Source organism: Sphaeramia orbicularis, chromosome 16 (genome assembly GCF_902148855.1).
Source record: "Sphaeramia orbicularis chromosome 16, fSphaOr1.1, whole genome shotgun sequence".
NCBI classification, from domain to species: domain Eukaryota; kingdom Metazoa; phylum Chordata; class Actinopteri; order Kurtiformes; family Apogonidae; genus Sphaeramia; species Sphaeramia orbicularis.
The window spans coordinates 6,466,197-6,484,141 of NC_043972.1; the positions used below are offsets into that span (position 1 = coordinate 6,466,197).

The 17,945-nt window shown below is 39.0% G+C and overlaps 1 protein-coding gene across 3 annotated transcripts in view; it reads right to left on the reverse strand.

The window, feature by feature from the left end:
- vps13b (vacuolar protein sorting 13 homolog B) overlaps nucleotides 1–17,945 on the reverse strand; it is a 464,114-nt gene that overhangs the window by 87,200 nt on the left and 358,969 nt on the right. For all 3 annotated transcript variants that reach the window (XM_030157727.1, XM_030157729.1, XM_030157728.1), the window contains exons 43-46: nucleotides 16,289–16,470; nucleotides 14,869–15,089; nucleotides 14,619–14,750; nucleotides 5,417–5,578 (exon numbers count right to left, since the gene is read on the reverse strand). In XM_030157727.1, coding sequence (XP_030013587.1) covers nucleotides 5,417–5,578; nucleotides 14,619–14,750; nucleotides 14,869–15,089; nucleotides 16,289–16,470 — 697 coding nt within the window. The remainder of the gene's footprint in view (nucleotides 1–5,416; nucleotides 5,579–14,618; nucleotides 14,751–14,868; nucleotides 15,090–16,288; nucleotides 16,471–17,945) is intronic.

Consider the following 17,945-nt stretch of genomic DNA (forward strand, 5'->3'; position numbering starts at 1 on the left):
TTTAAAACCCAATATCAGAAAGTGAGATAAAAACAAATGAAAAGATTTTAAGCCTACTAATCTGATGTTTTCTCACATTTTAACATATTCTACTGCTAGTTATTACTCACTTCATGGAGGTAATATGCAAAAAAAAAAAAAACTTTTTGTCTAACAAATAACAATTGATTTACACTCAGACCTGTCACTGCAGATCAGGTTTATCAAGAACAGCAAAGTTACAGTAATGGGATGAATTGCAGTTTATGGGATGATGTATAAGCGTCCACTGTGTTGGCTGATATGAACTAAAACAACAAAACCCATGAATATAGAAGAGAACAGCTGTAGAATAGCTGTCCACTGTAGTGACCACTATGCATGAAAGGGTTAATACTGGATGTAACAGGCTTTAATCTACCATGAAGGTGAAGCAGCAACAACAGCTTCAGTATTAAACATGCACTACCTTAAGTGTTCTGGTTGTGGAAGTATATTCTTTACATGATGTGGGTTTGTCCATAATGCTGGTCCGGTCCGTCTCCCAAAGGTATCAGTGCTGTCCTCAATCTATTGCAGGTCATGCACTGATTTATACACTTGGATTTGATGTTTCAGATGCAGATTCATGGCACGAAGAAATAATACACGAGTAAAATAGGGTGAGGAACCATCGTTTATGAGTCTCTATGGTTTCCTTGAACACACAAACTGGAGTTTAGAAAATCTACAAGTTGAATAATCTCAGTTTTTACGACTAAAAATACTGTTTACATGTAGATGAGAAGCCCAAGGAAAATATCTGTATATCTCCAGAGGAAAATATCTGTTCTGCAAAATATCAGCATTAGTGTGGAAAGGCATTAATAACTACTAATCTATTTATTTATTTATGTATTTATTTTGTTCTTTGAAAGATTTGTACTTCATAGTTACGCATTATAATGGATAAAATACATGACTCACCAAGTCTTAAGCATTTTTTTTTCTTTTTTTCTTTTTTTTTTTTACATGAACACAATGATAGTTAAGTGTAATTTTTGTTGGGTTTAATATTAGTTTCTCAAGTTTTATAAGGAAACCTTTGATTCACAGAAGCCGAAAAGAGTAAAATGAAAGAATGTCCATCAAATGTTTCAAAGAGTTTTATTACTTATTACGACTATTATGATTATTTTAAACTGTTTATCTTTTGCACGATATTTATGCATGCACATTTTTTCTTACACTTTATTCTGTTGCTACTTTGACTACTGATTTTCCCCCATTGTGGGATCAATAAAATCTCGAATCTAAATCTACAGGTCCTACAATATGCAGCCATTTTATTCTAATACAAGATTACCATTTGAAGAAAATGAAAATAAGTCTGACTTTGGTTCATTGTCATTTTATTTTGTCTTCAGAAAACTGCTGCTTTTACGTTTCAGTTCATTCTTTACCTGCTAGTTTTAGTTCCAGTCTCGAAAAAGAGAAGTGAATGAATATAAAAAAAAAAGAGGCCGGTGCAGCCAAAGAACAGAGCACATCCGCCTGGTCCAGATTCAGAGCAAAACCTGTGGAGCTAATCCAAGTCCCTGATCCCATATGAGAGGACAGCACTTACTGGGGTGTGACACAAATTAAAAGGACACAGTTGCCTTCTAGCCAGAGTCCAAGGCAGAGCAGGAGAGGCAGGTGGAGGCCAGTGGCAGGACGAGCCAAACGAGGCTAATGATGTCAGCCAGTGTGCTCATAAACACCCCAACCAGGGCTGTGTGTTTGGGGGATTATGAAAGGGACAAGGACAGCGCTGGGAAGCCTTTTGATATTGTTGGAGAGTCTTAAGAGAAAGGCACAAATGTCCAAGTGAGACCCCAAAAGAGTGTGGAGGCCGGAGACTGTCCAGGTCTACTGATGTCATCGAGCCGATGGAGGTGAGCATCGGGAAGAAAGAGAGACCTGGACCCAAGACGTGTCAGGGGAATACTGCGCTGCTATGTTTTCTAAACTCCATCTTAGGGTGTGTGGCCTGACATGTGTTTTGGCCTGGATCTGATGGGTCCCTACAGTCCATGTCCAAGAAAAGACACAGAATACTATACGCGTAACATTAGCATAGCCCTTGTATGACTGAACTAATTGCGCTGTGGGTCCCAAGAAGGAAAGTGTTTACTGATGTGCTTAGACAAGGGAATAAGGAGGGAATGAGAGTAAACGGACGGAAATAAGATGATGTGAACATGTTTACAAGCTTCAGTCTGGATGCTGGACTGTGTTTAGAAAGATGACAAGATAGAAATGTCTTTATTGAGTTGAGATTCATCAGCAGACGACCGGAACTGTCTGGAAGATTTGGTATAAAATATAGTTCAGCAAATTATTAGATGAAAGAAACATGAAAGAAAAAATGTAAAATATAAACTGATTCAGGAATAGATGAAAAAGACGTGAAGTAAAAATAAACTAGAAAACTGGATAAGAACACAGGAAGAGAAGTGTTTTGTTGGGTTATTAAATATTAGCTTTTATTTAGTCTTTTACTTCAGGTTTTAGTTTAGTTAAATGAGCGCATAAGTGCAGCTACATTTATTTTTCTACGAGGAATTGAGTAATTTTAGTTTAGTTTATTGTTTGTTTTTCAGTCTTATGAGGAAAGTCTTTATAGGGGCTGGAAATGTTAAGATGAAACAATGCAGGAGATCAAATGTGATTTATGAAACCATTGTTTATTAAAAGTCCCGTAGTGTGCAAAGCCACAGAGCAAATTGAGGTTGAAAACAATAACAATTCGACTTCATTTCAGTTTGTGTTGCCTTGTTCGTTGTAGTTTTATTCAGTCGTGATGTTTATGGAAAACTATAATTTTATTTCAGTTGATGAAATTGGTTTTTTCATTGTTAGTTTTCTCATTAAATATAATGACTCTGACTGACATAAAAGTACAAGAAAATTAAGAAAACAGGAGAAGTAGGGGGATGTAGAGAGGAAAATGAGTCGGTTGGGATTTTTGAAGTTCATTGCTTTTACATATAATTACTACAGCTGTACGAATGGACAATGTTTTGCACGGAAGACAAAACAATAAGGGCAAAAAGACGACCAGTCAAGAGGTTAAACAGAAACTAAGATTTCAATGCAGAGTGGGCATCTAGGGAACAATGGCTGATGATGATCAGAGTTGTTTTAGACATTCCAAAGCATCATGGGACTTAAACAAAACAGCACGATCACTTAAGACTCAATCTGGAAACTGATTTGTAGGAGCAATAAAAACACACTGTGCAGAAACAAGTAACCATTTAAGAAACACAAGCCCATCTCTTATCAGTGTCACTATTTTTATAACCCCGAATGTAATTAGGTGTGTGCTACAATTTGCTGAGGCGGACATATTGGCAGGCATTTTATCATCAAGCTCAATAAGTAAACTGAGTGAATTTGGCAAAGTTGCACTATTTCTTATTTATCTAGTTTCACAAATCATATTCATCTTAAGAACACATATTTCATATACCACAAACACATGATGGAATAACACATGACAGAACCATCTTGGAATCACATTCTTCATCTATGAAGACATTTGGCCCATTCGGACTATTTTTCTTCCAAAACATCCCTGAAAATACAGAGGTCATTTTGGCTCACTGCTAAAATGAGATGTGGTATTTGCCGTACTGATATGCCAGATTGCCACTCTCCAAGTGTGTGTGTGTGTGTGTGTGTGTGTGTGTGTTTTAATAAGAGTGAGGTAAGAGCAAAGATTAACCATGGTCGATGATTAATACAACTTGACTTACTGACTTACTGCGAGCAATTATGGCCATGTCTTTTCTCAAGCTTGACTTTCTCACACTCACCATGAAACACGTGGGGGTCCTGAAACATGTGCGTACCAAACACACACAGATGCCACAGATCGCCAGCCCACCCTCCGCTCAACCTCAAAACCACAAAGGGTTAAATATAATCAATCTTCTTTAACAATGCTGTCAGGGCACTGTCTGAGAGCGCTGACAGACGCACACTGATAGCGGCGGTGTGTTCATAGTATATGTGTGTGTACATTTGTGCGTGAATACACACTATTTGTTTGTTCAAGTTCCAATAAGTACAGACCTGTAAATATGTACAAGATGTGCACAGAGCCAGTGCATGTGTATCCAGGTATAAAACCTAAGAGTGTATATGCATGTGCACGTCAGTACAGGTAATGTCTGTTTTAAACACAGATGCCTTGTTCTACTACATTACCACCATATGTATACATGTGTATTTATATATTTTACAGGTCATTTCTAATAAGCTTTAGTTAATAAATAGTATGGCCATAATAAATCCTTGCATAAGATACCTCTTAATGTACACTATTGCTCATAAAGTTGGAATAATTGTGTTTTCAGACACATTCCTGTTTTTATTCTTAATACACATCAGTAATCACCTTTAACCGGGTGCAATGATTCCAAACTGAGTCCCAGTTACACTTTATTTATCAAGAATAAAACACATTATCACAATTATTCAGTGAGAAGAGCTGTCGTGTCTGTATTTTGTCTGTTATTTACTTTCTGTCATGTTATGTTGTATGTGAAAAAATTGATTTGTATGATTATAGTGTATGTTATTTGCATTGAATTGACTAGTTGTAAAGATTATTGTAAGGACCCCAGGAAGAATAGCTGTAGCTATGGTACAGCTAATGGGGATCCTAAAGAAAGAAAGAAAGAAGTAGTAAAATGTTTTATTCCAACTGTACGGGCAACAGTGTATAATGACTTAATAAAAGGATATATATCGTTTGCCTCATATCATAATTGCCTGTCATGTTTTTTTCCAGGCCAAAGCCAATGATGAGAAATGACTCAGCAGTGTTAGGAGAGTAAAGCTACACAGATATCACAATTTGGCCAAAAATATGACTCAGGCAATTATGCTATGAGGCTAACGATATGTTAATAACTCAATCATAAAAGGATTTAACCTCATTAAGTTAATAAGTACATTATCTTTCATTGATCCAAGGCTGTAGGGCAGCAGCCTTAACAGTGATTCCAACTCCCAGGCCTCCTTCTTCTGCTGTTCCAGGAAGAAACTGAGGTGTTTCTGTTCCCACACCAGCTAAGAAACCAACAAACCAGTTGCATGGACAACCTCAACTGGCTCCTCTATAATTAGTCTTACTGGCACAATAACAGCGTCTCGTGAGAGCCTTATTACCTACTAACTAACACTTATTATACACACCTTAATAGAAAGGTGTAACAGTTTTCCAAGTACATGTATGTGTGTTCATGTCTACTGCATACACTGTACATCAAAGTGCTAAATGTGTGTATGAACATGCATATGAGAGTGTTTTTACTCAAAACTCCAAAACCACAAAGCTGAGGGACAACAGATGCTGTGCAGCCTCTACTCTGAGTCTCCAGAGGATGCCGAGTGTGTGCGATACCTGTGGGGACTTGTGGGATCTCCAGCTGTACTGGTGGCTGTGCAGACTCGCCAGCAGCACATTCTCATCTGTGTCCACCTGGCCAAAACGCAGAGTCTCGTGGGTGTCGTTACAGATCACGTAGTGGCTGTAGACAAGTTCCTCAGCCTCTGGGTTCCCATTCTGAGAGAGAACACAGAGCGAAGGCGGCAAAGAAGGGGGGGGGGGCACAAAGAGAGCTTGTGAATAAATGAGCCCTGAAATACTTCCAAGTATGTAAACTGCAGTATATATTTGTATACATATATGCATTACGATATGTGTTCTCAGTTTCAGTAATGTATGGGAGCTGTCAGCCGGTAGAACAGATGAGTGACATCATCCCCGCAAACAACACAACCTCAACTGGGGAGTGAATTATATGGTTGTGCCAGAAAACGCTCCCCATTCACTCAGTCTGAGCAGTACACACAAAGTTTGGACACTTAGTCATCAGTGTAATTTCATGACAAAACTGACACTTGTGTAATTGTGCAATGATATTTTACACATCTGTGCAGTGTGATACATGGTACTGTGGGATTCTTAGCAGGAAGTAGTGAGCATGCTGCGGGCATTACTTTTCATGATGCATTATGGGATATTTCAAGCACACTATAGGGGGTATAGTAATTCTCACTTTACAGGATTTTCCCTGAACAAGGCGTAGGCGCAGAATCCATTTTATGCACCATCTAAAACAAAGTAATGTAAAATCACTGTGGAAAGAATCACGACTAGCTAAAGGACTTTCCCCCAGAGTCTAATTGCAATGGTTGAGCAACTTTTGTTTTTAAGCTTTTTTGTTATTTATGTGTAATTGACAAAAACCTCCTGCTCCTATCCCTGAGTATAGAGACTCTGAAGTCCTGCCCCTTCCACTCTGACTGATTAGGACCTGACTTTGAATATGAAATATGAACTGAGGTCAATGCTGAGAAACCAAAAACTGTTTATGGCTATTTTTTTTTTTTCCAATACGTTCACATATAGTGTCTATCAATTCAAGAAATAATTTTATACACCGAGAAAGTTGAAGTTTGTGGTAAAAACAGTGAAATAACATCTATTTTTTGTGGATTGCATGCCTTGTCTCACACTTACACAAATGTTACCGTGCATCTCACCACGTTCTTTGAGAGTGAGGTGAAAAGTATTAAAGAGGTTTAATGGTTCCAGTCTGGCCATGTTGAAGCTGCAGAGACATCTTCAGACTGAACAGATTGTGGACAGAGACGGTTACGATGATGTCACATCCATGGCTTTCAGGTGTGTAGTCTTTATATTTACAGATTTTCACAGCCTGATTTACAACAAACACACTTTATTCACTTGTAATTGTCTTTTAAATTGACAGAAATCATATATGCGAATGATGGAATAGGGGGATCAAACAAATACTTCACTTTTAACACTGACTGTTAATGCTATTTTGTTCTAAGTAAGGTCTCACAAATGGGCAGGACTTCCCCTTTCTAGTCAATAAACTTTGGAAAAATACTGGGATACACAGAGTACCTTGGAAAAACTCTGCATTTGGATCACAAAATACTGAACTCACTATGTATTGAGTATGGTTCCCAAACCAGGTTGCAGGTTTTAATCCAACAGGAGGTCTGTGATGTACTACTATTAGCTCTAAACTCATACTGATACAGTAATTGGATCTTATCAAAAGTCTAATAGTACTAAAAAGTGAGAGTTTTTTTGTAGGTCACACCTCTGTGACCTCTAAAACTCTTTGTAAAGCCCTGTGAATTGCCCTGTGTATGAATTGTGCTGTACAAATAAACTTGCCTAGCCTGGCCTTGCCTTCTAAGGGCTGTTAAATATGCAAACACATACAATCAGGATGAACCAAAAGAAAATAGGAAAAAAAATGAACGACTGATTTTAAACATTTGTAATGAGCCACTTTATTATTTAGTGTGTGTGGGCTGTATTGAACTTTTCTTAGATAAGTATGGATGGCTCCAAGCAAAAAACCCTGAGAAACCACTGATTATAGTGGACTATATGTTGAGCAGTGAGTAGTCTTAGACACAGCCTATCAGTCTGAGCTCTGGGCTTCAAGGCCAAATCTACCCCCTGGTCCCACAAAAACCTTGGTGAGTCCTTAATCCTGTCTCAAACCACTGATTTTTTTTTTTTTTTTTCACACTCTTCATAAAATCGCTAAAGGCTGGTGTTTGCTGTGATAAACAAGTTTGGAGATGTCAGCTCATTTCAAATGGCAACTCTGTTTTTCCTAACATTTTTTCAATGCTTGGAACACAACAGGCCACTCAGTAGGCATTCCTGTTAGTAAGAGTCATCAATATATTGTGGTTTGTTAGAAGAAAACAATATGGTGAAGCCTGGCCCACCTACAGCAATGGGTCAATGAGCCTCACAGAAAACTCAAGTCATGCGAGTCATACAGGGATGCTGTCCACTCATACGTCACCTCGCATGCAAGGGAGCAGAGCTCACTGGTCTGCTATTGAAAACACTGGTCTAAGAGCGAGAGGGGAGTGTGTCAAGTCTCCTGCATACGGCATTTCAGTACACAATTTAGAACCAGGACATAGCGTACATGTGAGCTGGACTGTGAGTGCGTATATGTGCAAGTTTTATTTGAGATCTTTCCAAAGGCTCTTAGGCTGTGATGGGATCTCTCGTGCACACCCCTCCCTGAGTCCTGACGCACATGACCGGGGCTCAGACAGCTTCTCAGTAACTACTCAGCTATCCCAACAAAGAGAGACCCCAGCCTGCTGTATACTTTAAATGGCAGGGGGGTTGATGGTTGATGGTTAAAAGAGACTGGCAGTAACAGCTCGGAGTTCGACTGCCAAGCACGTTCAGGGTCCTGGGGTTGTTGATGCTATTGAAAACGGATGGGAAAGTTTACACCATTAAAAGAACACTTGATGATAGATGTGTGAGAGAGCGAGAGGTAGAGGGAGCAAAATATAGATGGGACAGCTGCTAAAGTGGATTGAAATCCATTTCCAGTTTTATAGCGGAACACTATCTGCGCTCCCTTATGAATCTGACACTGCGATTTACAAACTTCCTGCTGCCATCTTAAGATGCCATTGCTAAGCCCACTCTTTGATGGTATCGTCTTTCCTCTTCAATTCATGAGGCAACATGATACACGGTTCAGAAAAGCTTCCTCCAGTAATCATAATCACTCTCGGTCTATCTAGAGACTTAAAGTAGACAAATATTGAGACAAAGGTATTTAAACAGTCAACACATCTTCCTTGTTAAAGAGCACAAGATGACAGCTTCTTCTTCAGACACAGTCCTACCAGGAATCAAAGTATCCATTTCCCTAATCCACCCAGATGATATTACTTTAGTTTTCACAAAGTCTGGGCCAGATCAGCCACAGAGTGGCACATATATAAATGGCAAGGTACAGTAAAATGTCTGGGATATAGATTGTAAATAATGACACCCACTCATGATTTATACACATGAAACAGTACACCACAGAGAAAGCAGAAGAGGGGCAACAAAAAGCACCAATAATTAGTTCTAAAATCACCTATATATATATTCTTCTATAGATGGACCTAGCCTGCACATCTGCTGCAACCGGAAACATGATCTCTTTATCACTTTCCAACATGGGAGAAAAGGGAAAAATAACGAGGAAAGTTCCTGTTGTCTCAATTGCACATGTAACAGCCTGTGAACATTCTGTGAGAAAGCAGAGTGTGTAAATACTACTGGGCTTTTGTGTGGCTTTCCACCAAAGCCACTTCCCTGGGGTTAAGGGCTAGGGGGAGAGAAGACTCAAACTGGGGGCTGGGGACCGAGAACTGAGGATGGGGGCATGGGGGCCTGAGGTTAGAGTGGTGGGGGAGTGAGGCTGGGGCCATATGGGGCTTCGCAGTGCAAAAATATGAGCCAAAACAAGACTGATTATTCGAAGAAAAGGCAACGTCCTAAAAGAAAAATGAGACTGTAGTTTCACCCTGATCTTCTGTAACTGGTAACAATGAAGCTGGAGCATGAAATGAGCTAAGTTTGTACTGAATGCATGGACATGTTAGCTTCCTGATGTAGAAACAAACGTGAAGGTTATGAAAATCACTGTAAACTGCGACTAAAACTAAAACCAGTGAAAACATAACTTTAACTGTTATAAAACAACAGCTTTCAAAAGAAGCAAAGTATAAACCTATGGTGAACAACAATGAAGCATCAACTAAAACGAGATGGAATTACAGATAAAATCAATTTTGTTTTGTTTTTCTAACAATGTCTAACAACTGTCGATGGTCAACTACGTGCTAATAAACAATGGCATTTATTGTTTCATTCTACATTTTTCAGCTTCCATACATAAACACTTTCACTAAAATACACAAAAAACTGAAGTTAACAACAGAACGAAACAAATCTAAAGCAAATGAAACAAATTCCTCAAAATAAAAAAATAAAAAACTACTCAAGTGCTTATAAAACTCCCCAAAACCAAAATGAAAGATTAAATAACAATAAACAAAATAGAATGACAATAACTCCAGTTTTACAGCAAATGAAAAAATGCACTTATGTCAGCATTAATTAAAAAACATAACGCAATATGATTTCCAGAAAATTCTTCTAGATTTCTTCACGGACACAGGAATAGCCCCTGTTACCATGGCTACAACTGTATATTCCAACATATAACCGCTATATGAGTGTAAATTACAACCATATACCTAAAAGTGCACTTTATTTCTATTTATTGCTGTTCATCTGGAAGTGCTCCAGCTGTTCTGGCTGTGGCGGTGTGGTATGACCATGGCTGGGTTGTGAGGTTTCAATTGTGTGGTAGCTGAGGAATCTTCTCCACGGTTCAATGCTGACCCTGCAGGCCACATCACAACGGGCCTGCCTGCCAGCCTTGACACCAGGAAACATGAAAATCACTGAAACAATTACACACGTTAGGATACATCCTTCTGTTGCGGAAGGACAGAGCCTGTTAACATTTCCAACTGCTTCTGATTATGCATTCGATTAGGATCAAGTTTTTCTATGGATGGAAAAATTTATGAGTGTGGAATGTAACCCTCTATCAGATCAAAGATGGATTTTGGCCTAAACGGACGCCCTCGCATACGTGTCTACAGTCGCCCACGCCCTCAGACGACTTGTGTTCGGTCACACGCTTTAAAGGTTTTCTCACCACATATAAGAATAACTTCAAGTGAAAAATTGGAAAGAAAGAAAGTGAGATAAATCGCTCACAACTTTCTGAATGTTGATTTTATATGAATATTTTCTATTGGATCATTCTTTTGTACTTGACCTCTTTCTACCCCTCACTCCAGGAGTGCCATACCCACATGCAGCACATTTGCCTTCTATAATTACACTGTTTTTTTCCCTTGTGTTGAGTGAAGTGGTGGAGGCTGGAAGTAGTTAAAAAAATAGTTCTGTACAAGTTACAAGGCGGCTGCTGTTTAGTCCAATTAGGATAATAAAGAAGGCTTAATTGTGATACAGATAAAGGAGAAAACCAAATGAACATGGAGATGTAGTGATAGGATTTGGATTCAAGTGTGAGCACGTTGGCCTTAAAACAGTAGATGAGATGTAGTGATGTCTACTGCTGAAGTTACTGCTAAAGTTGCAGATCACAAATATACTTAGTGCCATTAAAAACGCACGGTCCAAACATGTGGTGTAATTTCCACAAAATGATTTGCTAAGGTGCGTATTTTGTATATGTTGCTCACAAGATGAGTAACACAGTTAAAAGCTGTGTTTTTTTCATTCCTGACACGCATGATGTTGGCGTTTGGACTAATCCCTTAATGTCGGGCATTTAGTCGAGTCTCTTGTACAGAGTCACACTTGACTGGTAACTTTAGGTGTGGTCAATAGCTGATATAAAGGCAGCAAAGAAAACGCCAAAATGTTTTTGCCACCTCAAAATGCCACAACTTACGATATAACAGAGAGAACGTGCCATTGACATGTTACACGCAGGTCTGAGCCGTGGTGAAGTGGCTCGCCGTCTGCGCTGTCATCGCAGTACAATCAGTTGTCTGAGTGATCAGATCCCTCAGGACAGGATCATGAGACTTATTTCCATGCTTGTTTGGAAGCCAGAGGTGGACACACCTGATACTGAATGATGACACTTTCAATTTCTGAGTACCTGTATTCAGTGACTGAATAAACGTGTTAAGTTGATCACAATTTGTCCACAATTCATTCTCTAATGACCAATGCTTCCTTCTTTAATATGAAGGCAACCCCAAACCAATTAATTTAATATATCTCCAAATATACATATTATTCTGACCAGTGCTTTTCTAAGGGCGCTAAGTATAAATGAATGAACGTATCACTTCAACCTCAATTTTGCAATAAAAATATAGAAGACTCTTATTACTGTCTGTGTTTGGCTTCATTCTGGGCTTTTTGCTTTAGAGGACACTGGCACCAGTTCAAACTGAAACATCATATGGTAATGGACCTTCACACTGGATGCTACCTTCTATAAAATAAAAACTAGACTAACACTAATTTCCATGAAAAACTAAGAGAAAAATCTTTTCGGTTCATCCTCAAGAGTTTCCCAAATTGCACCTAAATTAAAAAGAGATTGGATGATTTGGTGAAGAATAACCGCAGTAATGGGATTGCTGAAGGCAAAATTAGACTTGTCGACACCAATATGACCTTGAAAATGAAGGTCAAGGTCGATGGTCCAGTGGTCAGTGGTCTAGGGGTAACTACACTAACAATAAGTTCCATGAAAAACAAACTAAAATCGAATCAGTTCATCCTTGAGTCCACGTCAACATTTGTCCTTCTTTCACAAGACTAAAGTCGACTTGTAGGGGGAAAAATGTCAGTTATGCCAATTTTTTTTGTTACATATTAGAAAAACTATGTTGTAAATTCACACTGACTTTGACCTTGAACCACCAAAATCTAAGTGAAATCTGAGAAAAGAATGGACATACCCAAGAAAAAATACTGGATTTGACGGTGGCTACTGGTAGCGTGAACGTATAAAAAGAACAAATAAATTCTGAGCAGAACATCTCATGCTTCAGTAAAAAAAAAACAAAAAAACAACAAAAAAAAAACCCACAGCAATTCTTTCTTTTAAGGTGATGAAACACTGATAGAAACATTACATTATAAGAAAATTTCATTTCTAAAATTAGGTTAAAATAATTCCCTCCAAATCTTACACACTGAGTCTTAAAAACCTTGAAGTGCAGTTTGTACCAGTATAGTATGGTATTCCCCTCTGCACCGCATGTCTCAAATATGTTTGACTGTGAAGCCACTGGGCAGAGATGGCATTCCAAAAGCCAAACATATCACCCAATCAGTATCAGAGAAGGCCAGGCTGAAAGCAATGAGCAACTAATAACCGCACAATTCATGCTTGAGATGTTGGGTAGAGCCCACCATGGATACCAACATGTCCAAAACACTCCAGTAAAGCTGCAATATGACCTTTCGTTACAACACCAACGCTCTAAAGTCTTATTTATGGCTAAATTAACCAGCAGAAATAGGGAACATTCAGTTGGTTAAGCTAAATGATGCAAAGATGGAGCCAAGGGTCAAGTATGACCCATCATCCAACACGGATGGTTAAGAGCGTTTGATGAGTCAATGATGCCACTGAGTTAAAACAAAAGTATTAAATCTTGAGCTGAAAAAAAAAGATTTAATAGTAGATTTTCTATACAGTTAATTTTATTTTCCACAGGTAAAAGACCGCAGCTGTTCTTAGAAAAACATAAGCTATTATTTCTTTCACCTGGCAGGAGAATGTGCATACATGTAAAAGTATGAGCGTACCTCACGTCTCCCGAGGCCAGTATATGAGTCAGCACAGCCACAGCTGAGCACAGCAGAGCCATGATAGGGCACACCGAGCCAGAGAGGCCAGGGTGTGTGTTCCCTCAACGCTCTACATGTGTGTGTGTGCATGTGTGTAATAGACAAGTGGGTGGAGGACTAAGGCCAGATGAAGTCTTGGCAGGTGTCAGCACTCAAGTTTTACCGTGTTTTCATGGGCATCACTTCACACACAAGTATCCTGGCTACCAGAGGCAGTGCTGAGAGCTGAGAACTGAGAGATGACGAGGACCATAGCATTAGAAGACACGCCGTAGCCTCTTAGTCAGAGTTTACACCAAACCAAAAAGCCAGTTCCACGCTGAAAATTTTATTACTACTGGAATGCAACCAAAATTGTTCTCATAAAAACCTCCACTTTGTTGTGAATTTGTTTAGCTGATACTCCATCTGGGAAAAAAAGAGACTTTTAGCATAACCTATAAATATTCATGCAGTGTCTTATGATTTTCTGCGGATTTACAACCCCTTTGCTTGTAATATATTAACCATATGCTTACAGGCACGATCACCAGGAGGACAGTTACTTTTTAAGAAGTCATGTTTGAGTTAAAGCTGCAACAACTGATCAATTAATAGATTAGTCATGAAACATGAAATTACTTTGATAAATCACTAAACTTCCATCATTTTTGCCCCTTTTTTCTCTTAAAGACTGTCAGAAAAGCATCTTTAGGTTGTGGACTAAGTACCCTTGGGTAAAAATGAAGACACCACACTGGGCTGTAGTGGATTACCAGGCTTATCCACTATTTTTAAAGTCTTGATGAAGAAACAGTAAGATTATTTGACAACACAAATAGTAATTTCAGCCCTACTCTGTATACTTGGTCCTGAAATCACCATATCTGTCACTGCTTGATACTTATATTTCCTTATGTTCCAAAATACCTGTTCACTCTGATGCTTCTGTGAAATATAAATAAATATAGTTCCAATGACACACCAAACATCTCTCCAAATCATACAGAACCACAAACCAGACGGGAGGCGATAGAGCATTCATCAGTTCTGCCGCTCTTTTATGGAAATCAGTCCACCAACTCATCAATGACGCCATTAATCCGTCTATAATGTTTCAAAGAAGCCAATACAAACAAGCTACATTATTTATACATTAGTTTTAAACAGAAAATTTAGTAGGATAACACAGTGGCTCCTTTCATTTTTTCCTTCGAGGCTTTTAAGTAGGAGGAACAAAATCAAAGAAAATAAACACCCTAGACTGGGAATCATAGGTCTAACAGAGATACTGATGTTCTAATTGGCTGGTTGTTGTATGCATGTGTATTGTATGCACCTGTTTCCAGCTGTGCAGGGCCGTGTCCACGGTGTGAATGGCGTATTGGCTGATGCTGAGGAAAACTGGGTCCACAAACACATTTGCATCCAATGTGGTGTTCTGGGGGCAGCAGGTGGCAGTAGCCTGGCCCTGAAACACACAAGAAATAAACCTCTAGATTAATTTACTGTCTGCTATTGATCAGTAAATGTCATAACAGTACAACGCATACAAACAGGACAATAAAACCATGAGGGGTTGTCTGTACCTGCAGGACACAGGGCTGAAGGAGCTGAAGGTGTGTTAGATTCCGATACTCCAGCAGCTTACAGTCCAGCTGAGTGGAGAAGTTGAACTCCTGACAGTAACGTGGTCCGTTGCTCCACTGACGCAGGAAGACCCGCGGTTCCCGAGCACTGAGCACCATGAACTCCTGCTCTTGAGGCAACTTCCTGTCTGGCAGGAAGGGGCGGAGCTGTCGTGATGGAACTGGAAGAAAGACACAAAACATATGTGTTTAAAGAGGGAACAGGCTGATTTCTCATGACCTGAGCCTGAAAATGGTGGGTTCACTAGTTAATCTTAATAGGAGACTGCATTTTTATACTATAACAGAAGTTGACCTATGTATGGAAGCAAAAGAAAAAAAAAAAAAACAACCTGGTTGGGCATTTGATTATACATGTCTGAATTTTACAAGTGTCATTGAAAGCATCATGATGTTCCTGTCTCTGTTGTGTTAAACTTGGACGCATACTGCATCAGCAAAGACGCACTGTGTCCATAAATGACACTAAAACACCACAGAAAATCTAAATATAGCTTTTTATTTAATGACTATTTTCATAGAATAGAATAGAATAGAATAGAATATATCTTTATTGTCAATGTTACAAAAACAACAAAAATCAGGTTAGCAGCTCTGTTTCTGTTTAGGAACAAACACTTAAAGTACAAAAGTCGGTGAAAAAACACCACACAAAATTATACTTGAAAGTGTATACTGAAAAATATTGGCATTATACAAAAACTACAAAGATAAAATATTGAAATATACAAATACTAGTAAAATACAACTAAATACTAGTGAAATATACAAAAAGCTAACTCTATACTGCAGATAAAACAAATATATACAACAAATAATGATATATACAGGTAATAAAAGATATATATGAGGTGAAATTAAAAACAAAGTGCATGGGTTGTGATTATTGCTCTGAGGTATGGTGAGTATTGCATTGTCCATTAGACAGGGATTCATTTACCCTTTAGTATATCTACATAAATATGGTGCACTTGTCACTTCATCTATGTTAATGTCAGACCTTGGCTCAAATAATGGAAAGCAATGACTGTAGTTTGACTGTCTGCTCCATTTATTGCTGCTGTGTGAGATCTCTAATATCAAGTATCGTTATCAACATACAATTCGTCCAATACAATGCATCCTTAAAGTCATTTAACACTAAAGCTTCTTCCTCTGTGACTGTGTTTTTTTTTAATTTTTTTTTATTTATAAAGAGCACTTACAAATGGCAATGCCACAATCTGTTACATTCCTCCTCATACATATATATATGTATACATATATTTATACCATAACATTTACATATGAACAGTCACAGATCATCTGAGTATTTCTTAATGTAGCTCTTTCTGATGTTTTTAGTGACTGTGTGTTTTACCGGTGCCCAGCTGCTCCAGGTGATGGCAAAGGTGAACTTCCATCTGGGCCAGTTTCAGGGACACACCCAGCGACGGGACAAACCACGGAGCAAAGCAGGAGTCCACCCGGGTGCAGGCGGCCAACGCCATGGGAGACACCAGCTGATCACACGGCAGCACCGACCCACAGTCACTATCGGAACTGCAGCGAGAGAGAAATAACGTGTAGCGCAAAACAAATATTTACAGATGATGTGATGTGCGATGATGTGTTTTTGCCTGCGACGCTGAAAACAAAACTGCAAAGCAATCAAGGAAAATAACAAACTGAAGATGTTTTGACATTTCATATGAAAACAATAATGTAAAAAATATAAAATATACAACTGTGATTAAGCATTGACAACGCTGATTGAAAAACTAGTAAACACCTATTTAATTTTCTATTAATTCGTGTTTTCTCATGTCAAATGCAAAGGCACAGCTGTGGAATAAAAACCACAAAAATTCTCCTCCCTAATTAAAATAGTCTGATTCTTATTTGTAGCTGATTGCTCTTGTGTTTTATCCAGTGGTTTTCAAACTGTGACATCCTCATCAGAAAACTAGAATAAGACAAATGCTGCATTTGTTAAGAAAAAAGGAATGAAATGAGACAATAACATAATGAGGGCCTCCTCGCTGTCCGAGGCTGTGAGTTTTAGGTACACTATTACTCCCGCAGTTTCCCGGAGAACCTCTCCATGGACATTAATTGCATGTCATGGTTGATGATGTTGAATGGAAGGTAATTGAAGTGAATGACCATTTGCTCTGTAATTTGCTGCTACCATGATCCACCATAAAAACTCCAGCAGGAAACGCTCAAGACCTGAAAAACGCTGGTGCAGCAGAGCGCTCCTTAAAAAGATAAGCATCATATGTTGACAATTTTCATTACTTCCAGTTGGCAGGGCGGCCAAGTTATTTTTCTGGTGGAAACTAAAGTAAGGGAGATGAAACGAGTCAGTAAGGAAAGGCGAATCAATTTTGATCAAAAAAGACAAATAATTTAAACATAAAGGAAATGTAGTGTTTGGAGTATGATTGTAATGAAATGCAGATGTATATTTTGCTTCACACTGTATCTGGTACTGCAGAGTTTTTTTCCGTGCTTCTTCTCCTACATGTTTTCTTATTCCTCCCTTCTTGCTCCTCTGGAGTTCTCTAAGCCACACAGAATGTGGACTTGGCAATTCTCATCCACTAAAAGTTCCCTAAATCCCGAAGGAAGTAAAAATTGTGGAGAGAAAAAGAGAAGAAGAGAGAGAAAATTAAGAGTTGGGGGGCGGGTGAGAAAAAGTCAAAGAAATGAAAAATGGGAACAGAGTGGAAGATGTAAAGGGATGCTGGATGAGACATGAGAGAAATGACGAGTGGAAGCAGAAGTACTGAGATGAGGGGAGTAAGCGCAGGCTCTTTGAGGTGTTACAGTGCTTGGCAGGCCCAGTCCAACCCATCCCATCCCAGCTCAACCCAGCCCAACCCAGGCCAGGCCGGGCCGGGCCTAGGAACGTATGAGGCAACCCAAAGGGGGTTTTACTCCTCTAGCTTCCCCTCGATTAGATACACTCAAGGTAAGCAGGAAGGAATCCGGATGGGCCCTGACAGGCACTTGGTGTGCTGGGAAATCTCATT